A 13,779-nucleotide genomic window follows, 5' to 3' on the forward strand; every position below is an offset into this window, starting at 1 on the left:
CTTCATTGTTGCAAATGTTTCCACGTTTTGAGAAGAACTTCGCATAGATCGATCTCTTGATGTTACGTTTAAAATCCACAAATTAGGCTTCTTCTATAGTTTCTATAGTTAAATGTCATAACAGCTAGTTGTCATATTATCGCTTTATAGGTGCTACCTTGTATCCAATGAAATATTTAGCCACATTAACCCCCACTTTGTATATTTCCATGGAAAAAAAAAACTTTTCTAAATCTGTTACGTTTAAAAGTCTTCTTTATTTGTGTCTTAATTTTAAATCTATTCAGTTTTAAATTTAGATCCAAAATAAAATTATCATCACACTTTTCTGAATATCTCCGCAGGTTTTACTCTTTCCTTATTTTTGTTGTTTGTTTTGTTTTCGTTTCTTTTCTAGAAAAATGGTTTGTTTGTTTTGTTAACATTTAGTGTTTAAAGTTACAATGATCTGAACAATAATCTTTACACTTAAATTTAAAATTTGAAAAAGGAGGAGGGGAAAATAGGACGCTTGTGTTGCAGGGTAATTTCTCTCAATCCGCTTTTCCATATGTATAGGACATTTAAAATATGTCAAGGTGATTCCGATTTCTTGTTTTCTTTTTTTTTTGTTTATTTTGTCTCTTTTAAGCATAAAACAAAATTCAAATAATATTTTGTATATATAAATCATTTAAAAGTTCAATCATAGTTTATAATTACAATACAAAAAAAAATAACGCATTACTAAAATTATTAAGAGTTACAAATTCACTTAGAAATAATTTTACAAGTGTATCTTGATTTGAATGTGGTGAGAGTGAGTTTATGCCATTTTTAAAACTATTCGGAGGTTATTTAGAACTGTTGTGTTGTGTATGTGTGAGTACATGTGTGTGTGTGTGTAAATCTATGAATTGGTAGCGCTGATTTATGTGTGCTTCTGTTTCCTGATGAAGGTCTTAAGAATTACAACTTAAAAGAAAATGTATTTGATTTTAGTTTCTTTCTTGACAAATGCTTAAAATAACTTTTGAATTTATCTTCACTTTTCTACTTTTTTTTTTTCACCACCACCCTAATATCCAATACGGGTACGCGTTGATTTTGTGTTAGCACTACTGCTGCTGCCTCCGCCACCGCCGCCACCGTAGGCTCGTTCATCACGAGAGCTTCGTTCTCGTTCGAACTTTTCGTGGGAACGTTCACGTGTATCGCGTACATGCGGCGATTTGTCCTAATGAAAAATGGTTTTGGAATGTTTGAGAATAAATGAAACGTTGAGGACGTTTGTGTGTTTCAGGGAAATCTTACTCTGGCATGATATTTGTCGCGTTCCCGTTGCTGTTGATCATCATCGCCGTTTTGAACTGAAAAAAAGAAGAACAAAAAAGAATTATAAAGTCTTAAGGTAGTCCTTTTAAGGCAAGTTGTTGTTGTTGTCGAAGTCGCATTTGCATGTGGAATAGAGCTGGCCAAATATCGATGGCAAAAGCTCATTTTCTCCCTCTCGGAGGAAATGAGCTTTTCCTTTTAAAAAATGAAGGATTCCGCTGGTATATAATCCATCACCAGATTTCAAGACAATAGAAGAGCGTCCAAAGTTCGAAGAGCACCAGGTTGGCTCAGCATAAAGGCGAAACATTAGAGACGAACACATTAGACTGAGTATAGCATTCAGCGCTTGTCTCGGGTCGTTCGAGATTCAGTACCCTTTTGAGCTTTCCCTCGACGTTTCTTCTCCAGAACATACCACTGTATGCAGAATATGTAGACTAATGGACTGGTGAATGTGGAATCTGGCGAATAGTAGCAGCTCCATGTTTTAGGTTTTATGTCAAGTCATAGACATATTTTTCAATACAACCTTAACAATGTTTGTAAAATAGAGAGAAAACGGCCACCAACCATGATGACAACGTCCGCCAAACGAAAATGAGCTTCGTTATCAAGTCCTATTCTAGTGATGGGTTGATGATTTTGCCTTCAGCATAGTATTAACCGAATTTACCAGGATAGGAGGCATATACATGGTCACCTGGTAGTCACATATGGTCCCCAACCTCACGCTATGCCTTATATACCCAAACTTGGCAGCAAAATAACAAAGAACGGAGGGTCAGAGGCTTTTCTTAAACTCAACAAAGTTTGGAGATACAATGACATCTTACATAACACAAAAGTCAGAATCTTTAGGGTTTTTTTATAGAAAAGTTAGGAGTTTTGCTACAACCAGCACCATTACGGAAAGAGCTTTACGAAAAGAATTCAATGGTGTTTTCAGAATTACGGAGATCGAAAATCTGAGGAAGTTACAGCAATTTCGACCTAACATAGACTTGTTTTTTACATATTTTGGACATCAATTGTGAGATTTTGAGCTTGTTTTTTTGAGGAATCAACACCGGAATTGCGCTAAACATAATTTTTCGCCATTAACTTCAATGCTGCATGGCCAACTCAAAAAATTTTTTCTCATCAAAAATTGAAAATTTTGGAAAGGTTAAGGAATTTTGGTTATTTTACGATTCAGCTTCGAATTTCGAACTGCGGAATGCTTTGAAATTTTCTATATTCGAAAAAATGAAGGAGTTACAGCGTTTTTTAACTTAAAAAACGATTTTGAAAATTTTAGGTCCAAAATAAAACTATTTTGAGGTTTTTTATAGAAAACTTAAGAGTATTGCAACACCCAGCACCATTAAGGAAAGAGCTTTACTTCAGGAATCCAATGGTATTTTCAGAATTACGGAAATCGAAAATCTGGGGAAGTTACACCAATTTCGACCTAAAATGGACTTGTTTTTTACATATTTTGGACATCAATTATGCGATTTTGAGCTTGTTTTTTGAGGAATCAACATAGGAGTTGCGCTAAACATAATTTTTCGCCATTAACTTCAATGCTGCATGGCCAACTCAAAAAATTTTTTTTCATCAAAAATTGAAAATTTTGGAAAGGTTACCCCCTTTGCTAAAAAAAATGGGAAAAAAATGAAATGTTACATTTTAAGGAATTTTGGTTATTTTACGATTCAGCTTCGAATTTCGAACTGCGGAATGCTTTGAAATTTTCTAAATTCGAAAAAATGAAGGAGTTACAGCATTTTTTAGCTTAAAAAACGATTTTGAAAATTGTAGGTCCAAAAAAAACCGATTTTGAGGATTTTTTATAGAAATTTTGGCAGCATTTCTACACCCAGCACCGTTAAGGAAAGAGCTTTTCTTCAGGAATCCAATGGTGCTTTCAGAATTACGGAGATCGAAAATCTGAGGAAGTTACAGCAATTTCGACCTAAAATGGGCTTGTTTTTTACATATTTTGGATATCGATTATGCGATTTTGAGCTTGTTTTTTGAGGAATCAACGCCGGAGTTGCGCTAAACATAATTTTTCGCCATGAACTTCAATACTGCATGGCCAACTCAAAAATTTTTTTCTCATCAAAAATTGAAAATTTTTGGAAAGGTTACCCCCTTTGCTAAAAAAATGGGAAAAAAATGAAATGTTACATTTTAAGGAATTTTGGTTATTTTACGATTCGGCTTCGAATTTCGAACTGCGGAATGCTTTAAAATTTTCTATATTCGAAAAAATGAAGGAGTTACAGCGTTTTTAAGCTTAAAAAACGATTTTGATAACATTGGGCCCAAAATAAAACGATTTTGAAGATTTTTTATAAAAAACTTAGGAGTATTGCTACCCCAGCACCATTAAGGAAAGAGCTTTTCTTCTGGAATCCAATGGTGTTTTCAGAACTACGGAGATCGAAAATCTGACGAAGTTACAGTAAGTTCGACCTAACGTGGACTTGTTGTTTACATATTTTGGATATCAATTATGCGATTTTGAGCTTGTTTATTGAGGAATCAACACCGCAGTTGCGCTAAACATAATTTTTCGCCATTAACTTCAATGCTGCATGGCCAACTCAAAAAATTTTTTTCCATCAAAAATTGAAAATTTTGGAAAGGTTACCCCCTTTGCTAAAAAAAATGCAAAAAAAAATGAAATGTTACAGTTTAAAGAATTTTGATTATTTTACGATTCGGCTTCGAATTTCGAACTGCGGAATGCTTTGAAATTTTCTATATTCGAAAAAATTAACGAGTTACATCGTTTTTAAACTTAAAAAACGATTTTGAAAAATTTAAGCCCAAAATAAATCGATTTTGACAAATTTGTTTTCTTGGAAAACGAATGAAAATCTGAGGAAGTTACAGCAATTTCGACCTAACGTAGCTTTCAGGTTATCTATCCGTGATAACGTTGAACACCAAACAAGTCGGAGCTGAAAGTTCCAGCCCTTGTGGTGCTTGCCGTTATCCCGTGTCGGCCGCGATATTTACTATGCGGTTCACCTCCACATGAAAATATGGCTACAACAACAACAACTATACGATTTAATCCTCCTCCCAAACAAGTTCAGAAAAGGTTTTCTAAGAGGCGTTAGTATTCTGATAACCTCACTGTCATTTTGTACGTTACGTATGAGGAATATCTGTATCAATCTTACAAAATGGTTTGGTGTTTTATATTTTCTTGTCGAATGAGATATTTTTGACGCAGTCCTAACTAAAATACACTTTAAGACCAAATTTTATGCTTACCATCCCTTCGTCGCTTATGTTCTGATGTGTTGGTCTCCTCCAAACGTTCTCTTTTACGTCCCAATTTACGCTCTTTGCGGGCATCCTTTTCCTCATCGGTCAGTTTTTCTTTACGCTCTTTGCTCTTGAGGCCACGTTCCTTTTTCGACAGTTCATTGTGATCATCTATATTTTGCTTCTGCAATTATATACAACAAATTATATCAATTGAATACATTAAAGTTAAAACGAAACCATATCACCCACTCTTAAGGCATAACTGTGATTCCCTAATAAAATAAAATAAACCCTGCCATAAAATGTTCCCCATAAAACCACTCCCAATATATTAGGTTACTTTCATTAGTTCTAACATCCGGTTACTTTCGCTAATTCTAACCTTCTCTAAATATAATTAAATAATTGCATTTATGTTGATTTTTTTCCTTTTTGTAAAGACTTACCGCTAACCATCAAGGGAAGGACGGTTTTTTATGAAAACAAGAATCTACACTTTCTGTCAGGCCAACGTTTCTCAACAACAATACACAGCAGCATTAGAGCACATAGTGAACAAGCATTGGAAATTCCTCATACTATTGCCTTAGATACTAGATAGATAGATATAGGTAGGTAGCTAGTTGAGTAGATGTTAGAATCAAACAACTTTTGTTGAGAAAATGTCTGAAGCGGCACACACATCAGTAAGAAACTTTGCAGTAGATCAGGCACTTGAGGTGAATTGAACAGCAGATGATTGTATAGATGTGTTTTTGAAAATTTCTTTGTTGGGGTGTTGCCAAATGATGAAAACCATCTGAGGTAGATTCGAATAGAAGGATTGTTTGTTTATACCTCGGCTAGGTTCAGTTGTATTTATGAGTTCTTAATGTTGTTTATTTCGGCAATGCCAGCTTAAGCTGTTTGTGAAGAAAGTTTTATCTATTGTTCGGAAGAAAATATTAATAAGTTGTCTGTATGAGTTGTTGCTCCTTCGTTCGTAGCCCATTAGAGATGATTGGCATGGTGAAATGATGTTGAGATCGGTTTAATGGTTTTCGCAATACAGTTCTGTTCAATTAATAGTTAGGTCCTCAATGTATCTTCGTCGTCTTGAATCCAGAAGCAAGTTTTCGCTACTTCGATAACAGCCCAGTTGTTATTAATGATGATGAGAGATCAGTTTTATGGTTTTTGTAATGTGTTTTCCAAAAACATAGTTCCTTTAATTGTATCGTGGCCTATATTTATGAGATTTTTCTTCTTCAATCGTAGCTCAGTTTGTTTTAATGATGATGTTGAGATCCATATATTGGTTTAGGAAATACAGCTGTGTTTTCCAAATAGGTAGGTCCTTTAATTGCATTGTAGTCTTTGAACATAGCATACATTTTGGTTACTCTTCTGTAACCAATAGTGTGTCCTTTGGTCGTAGATTGGCGTTGTTGTAAACGTAGGTCTATGGTCCTAATGACAATGATGTTGAAATACTTTTTCAACGATTTTTAGATGTAGATAAACTCATAATTACATCTGTGATGAAGATTTAAACCCAATTATCAGGGGCCGGTTGATACGACGAAAAAAGACATTGTCGTCGGTAAGAGAACGTCCTGATTTTCGCAAAAAATTTCTTATTATTTGACGTATTCTCCTTCCCTTAGCGTCTCTAGGTTATAGGTTGTAGCATCATAGTTTATTATTTCGAATTCACCACACAATTGTTGTTGTAGCATGCCGATGAAGGACTCCATCAGGTCAATGCAGTACGTACAACCGGCTATCATGAGATTGTCCACCATACAGTTGTTGTTGTAGTAGCAGTGTGTTGTACACTGAGGCGGCAGCCCTTGCCGATGAAGGACTCCATCAGGTTACGATCGGCTATCATGAGATTGTCCACCATACAGTCTAACATCGCAGTGTTCCTATGTTTGGCGGCTCACCAAATAATCCAGGTAAAATTTCAGAAAGTTTTCCAATCACAAATCGATGAGTCGATTCCGAAAAAGTTGTCAATATTTCACTGTTATACAAAAATGTTAAATAATTTTAACTGAAGAGTACTCAAAGGCATTAGGTGTTGTGTGGTCCCGCTTTGTATTATTTTTCATTCCATTACAAAAATATTAACCGATATCATCGATTTCGATAGCTGCAACAGAGGTTTTTGGCTTCACTATTTGCACCATATTATCAGAGTCTTCCTTTGGCTGTTAACATTTCGTTTTCATTACATTCACTGAGTGAGAAATCACCAATAATAGTTGGTTATTATTCAAGGATTATGCGAAAATATTACAACTTGACAGCTCTCTGTTCACGAATTGGAAGTTAAATTTAGTTCAAAAAAAACCATTGGAGTTTGCTTCATGATGATTCTTGTTTCACAGCCAGTTCTTTAAAAAGCTTTGGAATAATAGGAACAGGAACGCCGGTTTATCGAAGTTCAAAACTCAATAGTGTCGATCATTATGTGTTAACATTTGAAGAAAGTGCATTGGTCATTGGATCATTTTGGTTTTTCCAAAAATGTTCTCTGGATTTATACTATGGTCATAGTTGCACTCTAGTAACTGGTTTAAAGTTGGAGGTGATTGAAAACAATTCACCTAAAAATATTCCCAAACTCATCAACGAAGTCATTTGGTATAGAAATAGCAGATGGCGATGTTTTTCATTTGTAGGAATTTTCCCATGATGAGATGTGTTGAAAGCATGCATAAAATTATCCGCCAAGTAGTTGTAGTATAGACGTAGAGGCTCCAGAAGATTCTAAATGATTAAGGTGAGTCACGTGTAGAACAAGTACGTCTTGGAAAAGACAATACAATCCAGTACAAGAAGTCAAGTTAATCCCATAGAAATGTAGTTGACATTGTATAACTCTTGCGTTATTTTAGTTGAAAATTGCAAATTGGAAGGTGGAATCGCTTGGGCGAGGCATTTGAAGAAGAAATATATACCATGAAGACGTCCCAAAACTTCAGCCAACTATGACTATACAGGATTCCAAATGTAATAGTTCAAAGTTTTTAACTGTGGCACTGTGTACGAAGAGTTTGATTTTCCGTCCGGCGGCAACAGCATCAATAAATAGTTTAAAAATTGTGAAGGTATTCTTCCCCTTAGAAGGCCTTGAACGGTTGTAGGTGTTTTGTTTGGAGCAGAAGAGCTTGCCATGGAATGCAAACCTATTTCATGTAACAAATTGGTTTCTTCAAATTTGATAACCCAAAATCTTATAATCGCTTCACAAATGTTGAAAACAATCCTGAATGTTTTTGGTTCTTTTCCTTGAGCTGTAGAAAACTTGTTACACTTTTAGTTAAATTCTCTCCATGCAGGGTGTTGATATAAAACTTTAAGCGTCAGTACGTATCATCATTTTTGGTTCCAACACTTTCAAGGTTGTCATATTGCCATGTGACTGAAGAAATCTCCAAAGCATAAAAATGGTTTTTGATGTGTATAGCTGCCTCCATAATCCTTTCATTTTGATTAGCAAATCCTTGATCTCCACATTATATATTCATATGTTGATATAAAACTTTAAGCGTCAGTACGTATCATCATTTTTGGTTCCAACACTTTCAAGGTTGTCATATTGCCATGCGACTGAAGAAATATCCAAAGCATAAAAATGTTTTTTGATGTGTATAGCTGCCTCCATAATCCTTTCATTTTGATTAGCAAATCCTTGATCTCCACATTATATATTCATATGATGACGATGTTGGTTTTTCGCCTGTTGCAGAAGACATAAATTTTGGAACTTTGTTTCTTAAGTGAAGTTTGCTGTGCCTTCTGTTCATTAATTTCATACTCGGGTGATCCATGTTTTACAAATTTTAGTTGCAATTTCTGGTTCATGCATTCACTTTTTCTTAAGATGTTTTTAATGATGAAACGCAAGGCATTTTCTATTATTTTTTAATGTTGTGTATAATTTTCGATGGAAAACGTTGAAGCTTTTTTTCCATTTTGCGCCAGACTTCTTTAGGAAACAGGAATATGAAACCTCTGCTTGAGTCAAAAAATGGTAAGATCTTAATAGTTTGTACCGTGGCGGCAGTGATATTCTCAGCTCCATGGTGTATTTAATCCATAAAACAGCCTAGATGAGTCCTCATTGCTTATTGAGATTGGATTATGTTGGTTAAAGGTTACTGGTTTTTTATAAACTAACTTATGCTAAGTACATATATATCTTAAAGTAAACTTAAGGTGGTTTCATTTTTAATCTCTGATAGTCTTAGAAATTCATTTCATTACCATTTTATATACATATTTTTTTTTTTTTTCAAAAAATTATCACAACATAAAACTTTTTCATGATTTTTCATTCGAGTCAAATCTCTGTTTTACTTATGATTACATTTTTGGAATAGCTACCATAATTGTTTATACATACTAAATTATGTAATAACCCAGAATTAAAGTTTGATTCCAAAAAAAAAAAGGGGAAACTACAACTTAAAATTAATTTTAAAATGAAATACAAACAGAGGGACGATTTTGACTTAAGTAATTTCAAAAATAATAATAAAAGTAAATTTTAATACATCTTCATTTTCAATGATTCCCTCTGCTGTATTTGGTCCAGCCAAATTTTCAAAAATAAAAAAAAAAATTAAATTAACATATGCCCTACATAGGAATTGGGGTTCTTGTCAGTTGGGGTTATGAATTGTAAAACACTACGTAAGTTTAAACCCTGAGAGATTAATCTAAAAACTACTTATACTATATTTTCTTTAAAAAAAAAAAAACAACTAAAAGCCAAAGACTCATGGCAACTGTCGAGCACGTTGGAAAATTGATGGAATTTGATATTGCTGCCTTTAGTTGCGCTGCCTTTAATAGGGGCGCTACAACAATTGGTATGCTTGGGTGTTTCCATTAATTGTTGTGTCATCATTGTTCATGTGTTGTTGTAATTTCACTGTTGATTGTTGTAGTTGTTCATTTGCTGTTGCCTTGATATTGCTGTTTTTGTTGTTGTTGTTGTTGGGGAAGTCGTTGCTGCCGCTGCAGTTCTCACATTTTTAGGTAATCTTACGATTCCACCAAAATACTAACCTTTGAATTGGAAGAAGATGCATCCACTTTACGACGTTTGGAATCTAAAAAAAATAAATACCATAATTAATTCAATGTCAATAATGATTTTGTATGCCCTTAAGTCTATTAATAAAAATGGCAAATTCTTAAAAATAATTTACAAAACAAAATTTTTGGGATCTGCTAAGACCGAGTGGCTGAATATAATCCTTGGTAAACGCCCACCACCCATTGCTGGTGGCGAGAAAGACCTGCCCAGGAGGACAGAACTACTCAAGCCCAACTGAGATTCGGATAGTGTAACAGACTGAACTCTTATCGTTCAAGATTAGACTATACTATAACAAATATTTCCCTGAGTGCCGCATTACACCCTATGACACCAATCACACACTTATATGCCCGGTGAAACCAACGAGTCTGACTGCAAAGGTACTATAGACCGATACAGTTGAAGCAGCCATATTTTTTGAGCTGGATCTTGGAACCATTACAAATATTTCCCTGAGTGCCGCATTAAACCCTATGACACCAATCACACACTTACATGCCCGGTGAAACCAACGAGTCTGACTGCAGAGGCACTATAGACCGATACAGTTGAAGCAGCCATATTTTTTAAACTGGATCTTGGAACCATTGGCGGGTCTGGATGATCTCAAAGAGAAGAGTGGGGGGGGGGGGGGGGAAGAATCCATATACTTGCAACATGTGGCTACAACAACAACACCAAGATTGACTCGATAGAATCCTCACGCTTCTGGTTCATGCGCGATTGAAAGGAATCAATCGCGAACCCTACTTTTGTTCGGTTTGCCAGAGCTGCCTCCGTTATCGGTCGGTGTCGGTGAGGTGTAAGCGGTTAATCGAGTGAATGCATTTCCGACCTAGGGAGTACAGTCGCAATGTTGTTGCAAGGTGTTGTTCGAACATAGACTAGTGTCATGGTCGTCGCCTTCGGCGTTCTCGTCGTCAGACTATGTGACCCCTCCGACTTCTCCCGTGCGGCAATATATGGAGCAGCATCATACCAGCCCCAACATTGCCGGGGCAAAGCCCAGAAGTATATGTTTTTTGCAATTGAATTACAATGGTCTCCGAGGCAAGATTGACGAGATAGTAGATTCTATGAGTCGGAAGCACATATTACATACAGCGATCCAGGAGACAAAGCTGACCAACACCTGAAGCCTACACAGTTGTCACGGATACAATGTGCTACGTAATAATCGCATACGGAGTGTAGGTATGGGATTGGCCTTCGTGATACACCATTCCGTGCAGTATAGACCAAACCAGCCTGCGCCTGGCACTAGTGACCTCTACATGGAATGCATGGGAATAACAGTTTTTGTTCCCATGGCAGCCGTTTGTACGTACCGGATTGACCCGATGGAGTTCTTCATCGGCAAGGGTTGCCGCCCCAGTGTATAACACATTGCAACAAAAATAACATTTTTTTATTGTTGTCGTAGCAGTGTGTTGTGCACTGCAGCCCTTGCCGAAAGATTCCATCGGGTCAATCCTGTACGTACAATCGGCTGCCGAGAGATTGAGGATGACAGTCAAGTTCGGTACTGGCGGATATAGAGCTATGCAACGTATACCGGTTGCTAATTGTGACCCAGTTAATGGCAAAGTTAACAGGTTCGACTTCAGTGGCTTACTGTCTGGCCATAATCGCTTGATTCTAGGAAACTTTAATGCGCATCACGTTTTCTGACAATTATCCCCTACGTAACGACCAGCGGTGCATAGCTTTGGCATAGCAGATTGAAATCTCCACGTTTTGCACGATGAAAGAGGACGCCCCCACTAGCATTAGGAGAAGCTGCAGCATTCAATATACCTACGGGTGGAATAACCCAAGTGTGGCCGAAATTCCCAGCGAAGTAGCATAATGGTATTCGTTGCATGGACCCCACTAACCCCAGAATCCGTGAGCTGAATCTTAATCTGGAAATAAGCAGGGTAACAACGAACATAAGCGGAATATGTGGCTGGACCACTTGCAGCAATGTAGCTTAAGTACCGGTTAAGGCAAGTTGTGATCTACTGTTAAAGCCAATCTCGAACACCGGAATAAGCAATGATAAGACCTCAGTCGTTTTTGGCGACTTACTGTGACTGATCCGAAGAGATTCGCCATGCCAGGATGTTCAACCGTAAATTTATTGAACATCCGGCAAAGCTAGGAGGAGACAATTATCACAATTTACCGTGGACGAAGTAACGAATATTATCCGTGGCGCCAAGTTAACAATGTCGTTGGTCTCCGACGGAATCTCTACACTGATGCTGAAGAATCTGAATCTACCTGGAGTCGAGTACCATACAACTGTCCTCAACCTGTCTTTGAACACTCGTATAGTGCCCGCTACTGAAGCCTGCAAAAGGACCCGAGTAAGGGGTAGCCGTACAGACCGATCTCCTTTTTCTCACAAGTAGCCTAGACGCTTGAAAGACTACTCCTCCCCAGTCTCGTTGGAGAATTTCCCACCATCAACATGGATTACCAAGACTCCCTAGCACAACTGTTTTGTATACCATCACCGCACACATTTGGCCTGGCTTCAATCAGCCCAGGCCATTCGAAAAGGACGATCCTCGTGGTAATGGACCTATCGAAAGCATCGACATGCCAAAATTTTTGACAACATCGCCAACACGTCCCTCCAGCCAGGTCTGAAACGGTGGGTCGCGATTATCTGTGTTAAATTTAGGATTGAGAAGTCGAAACACGGTAGAGTGAAACCGGAAGTTCTCCAAGAAGGGGTGATATATGCGGCACTGTTTAACCTCTACATATTCTCCATTCCAACCCCTCCAGACGGCATAGAGATGGTGTCATATCCGAAAGATTGTACGATCATGGCATCAGGCCCCCCATCTAATGTTGACATCTGCGATAGTTTAAACGTCGACCTTATTTCGCTGCAATAGATCGGCAGATATCTGCCGTCAAATTTTCATAGTCTTCTTGTGGATAGGTATCCTCCGTTTAAAAGCCTTTAGGTGGATCTAAATGACTAGAGCGTGAGGATCAGCGCTACAAGAGAGAATCTCTTGATCAAACGGCATTTCTAGAGGGTCTGGACAACATTCATGAAGACACGGTAGCAGAAGCGCTGAATAGCTGGTGAATGTTGTCCTTGGAGAGCAACCATCTGAGAAAATTGACCTGCTCTGACCAACCAGAGTAGTTCCGGCAGATGCCGCCGCCTCAACTACTACAGACCAAGGATTAATGCCAACGTGCAGGATGTGTCCTAAATGTCCCTGGGACTACACGACACATGTCACCTGTTAAAATGTATAATAAAACAAGTAAAAGCGTGCTAACTTCGGCTGGGCCGAATCTTACGTGTCCTCCACCATGCATCGCATTTGCCAAGTTTTTTGCTCTATATCTCTTTATGGGAAAACAAACGATATTGGAAAAGTATTGCTATGCTAATGGAGCTATATCAGGTTATGAATCGTAAAGTCATTACCCAAGATGTTAGCCAAATCAGATAAGAATTGCACCTTATAGGGGCTCAAGAAGTAAAATCGGAAGATAGGTTTGCATGGGAGCTATAAAAAGTTATGAACCGAACAAAGCATATCTAGCATAGTTTATGATCATAGTTTCAGCCAAATCGGATAAGAATTGCGCTCTCTAGAGGCTCAATGAGTCAAGATCCGAGATCGGTTTACATGGGAGCTATATCAGGGTTTGAACCGATTTAGACCATACTCAGCACAGTTATTGGAAGTCATTACAAAACACATCATGCAAAATTTCAGACAAATCGGAAGAGAATTACGCCCTCTAGAAGCTCAAGAAATCAAGATTCGAGTTCGGTTTGTGTGGGAGCACATATATAAGGTTTTGAACCGATTTAGACCATACTCAGCACAGTTATTGGAAGTCATTACAAAACACATCATGCAAAATTTGAAACAAATCGGATAAGAATTGTGTACTCTAGAGGTTCATGAAAATCAGGATTTGAGGTTAGGCAGCTATATCAAAACATGGACCGATAATCAATCAGGTTGTACGTACCGGATTGACCCGATGAAATCCTTTATCGACAAGGGCTGCCACCTCAGACTACAACACACTGCTACAACAACAACAACAACATGGACCGATATAGA

At 37.4% G+C, this 13,779-nt stretch overlaps 1 protein-coding gene across 1 annotated transcript in view; it reads right to left on the minus strand.

Moving 5' to 3' along the window:
- Nucleotides 1–237: 237 nt before the first annotated feature.
- The window catches only part of LOC106082766 (THO complex subunit 2), a 30,197-nt gene continuing 16,655 nt past the window's right edge, over nucleotides 238–13,779 (minus strand). Inside the window, exons 17-20 of the mRNA XM_013245495.2 lie at nucleotides 9,652–9,695; nucleotides 4,591–4,768; nucleotides 1,294–1,349; nucleotides 238–1,216 (exon numbers count right to left, since the gene is read on the minus strand). Coding sequence (XP_013100949.2) covers nucleotides 1,058–1,216; nucleotides 1,294–1,349; nucleotides 4,591–4,768; nucleotides 9,652–9,695 — 437 coding nt within the window. The 3' untranslated portion in view covers nucleotides 238–1,057. The remainder of the gene's footprint in view (nucleotides 1,217–1,293; nucleotides 1,350–4,590; nucleotides 4,769–9,651; nucleotides 9,696–13,779) is intronic.

Source organism: Stomoxys calcitrans, chromosome 3 (assembly GCF_963082655.1).
Source record: "Stomoxys calcitrans chromosome 3, idStoCalc2.1, whole genome shotgun sequence".
NCBI classification, from domain to species: Eukaryota; Metazoa; Arthropoda; class Insecta; order Diptera; family Muscidae; genus Stomoxys; species Stomoxys calcitrans.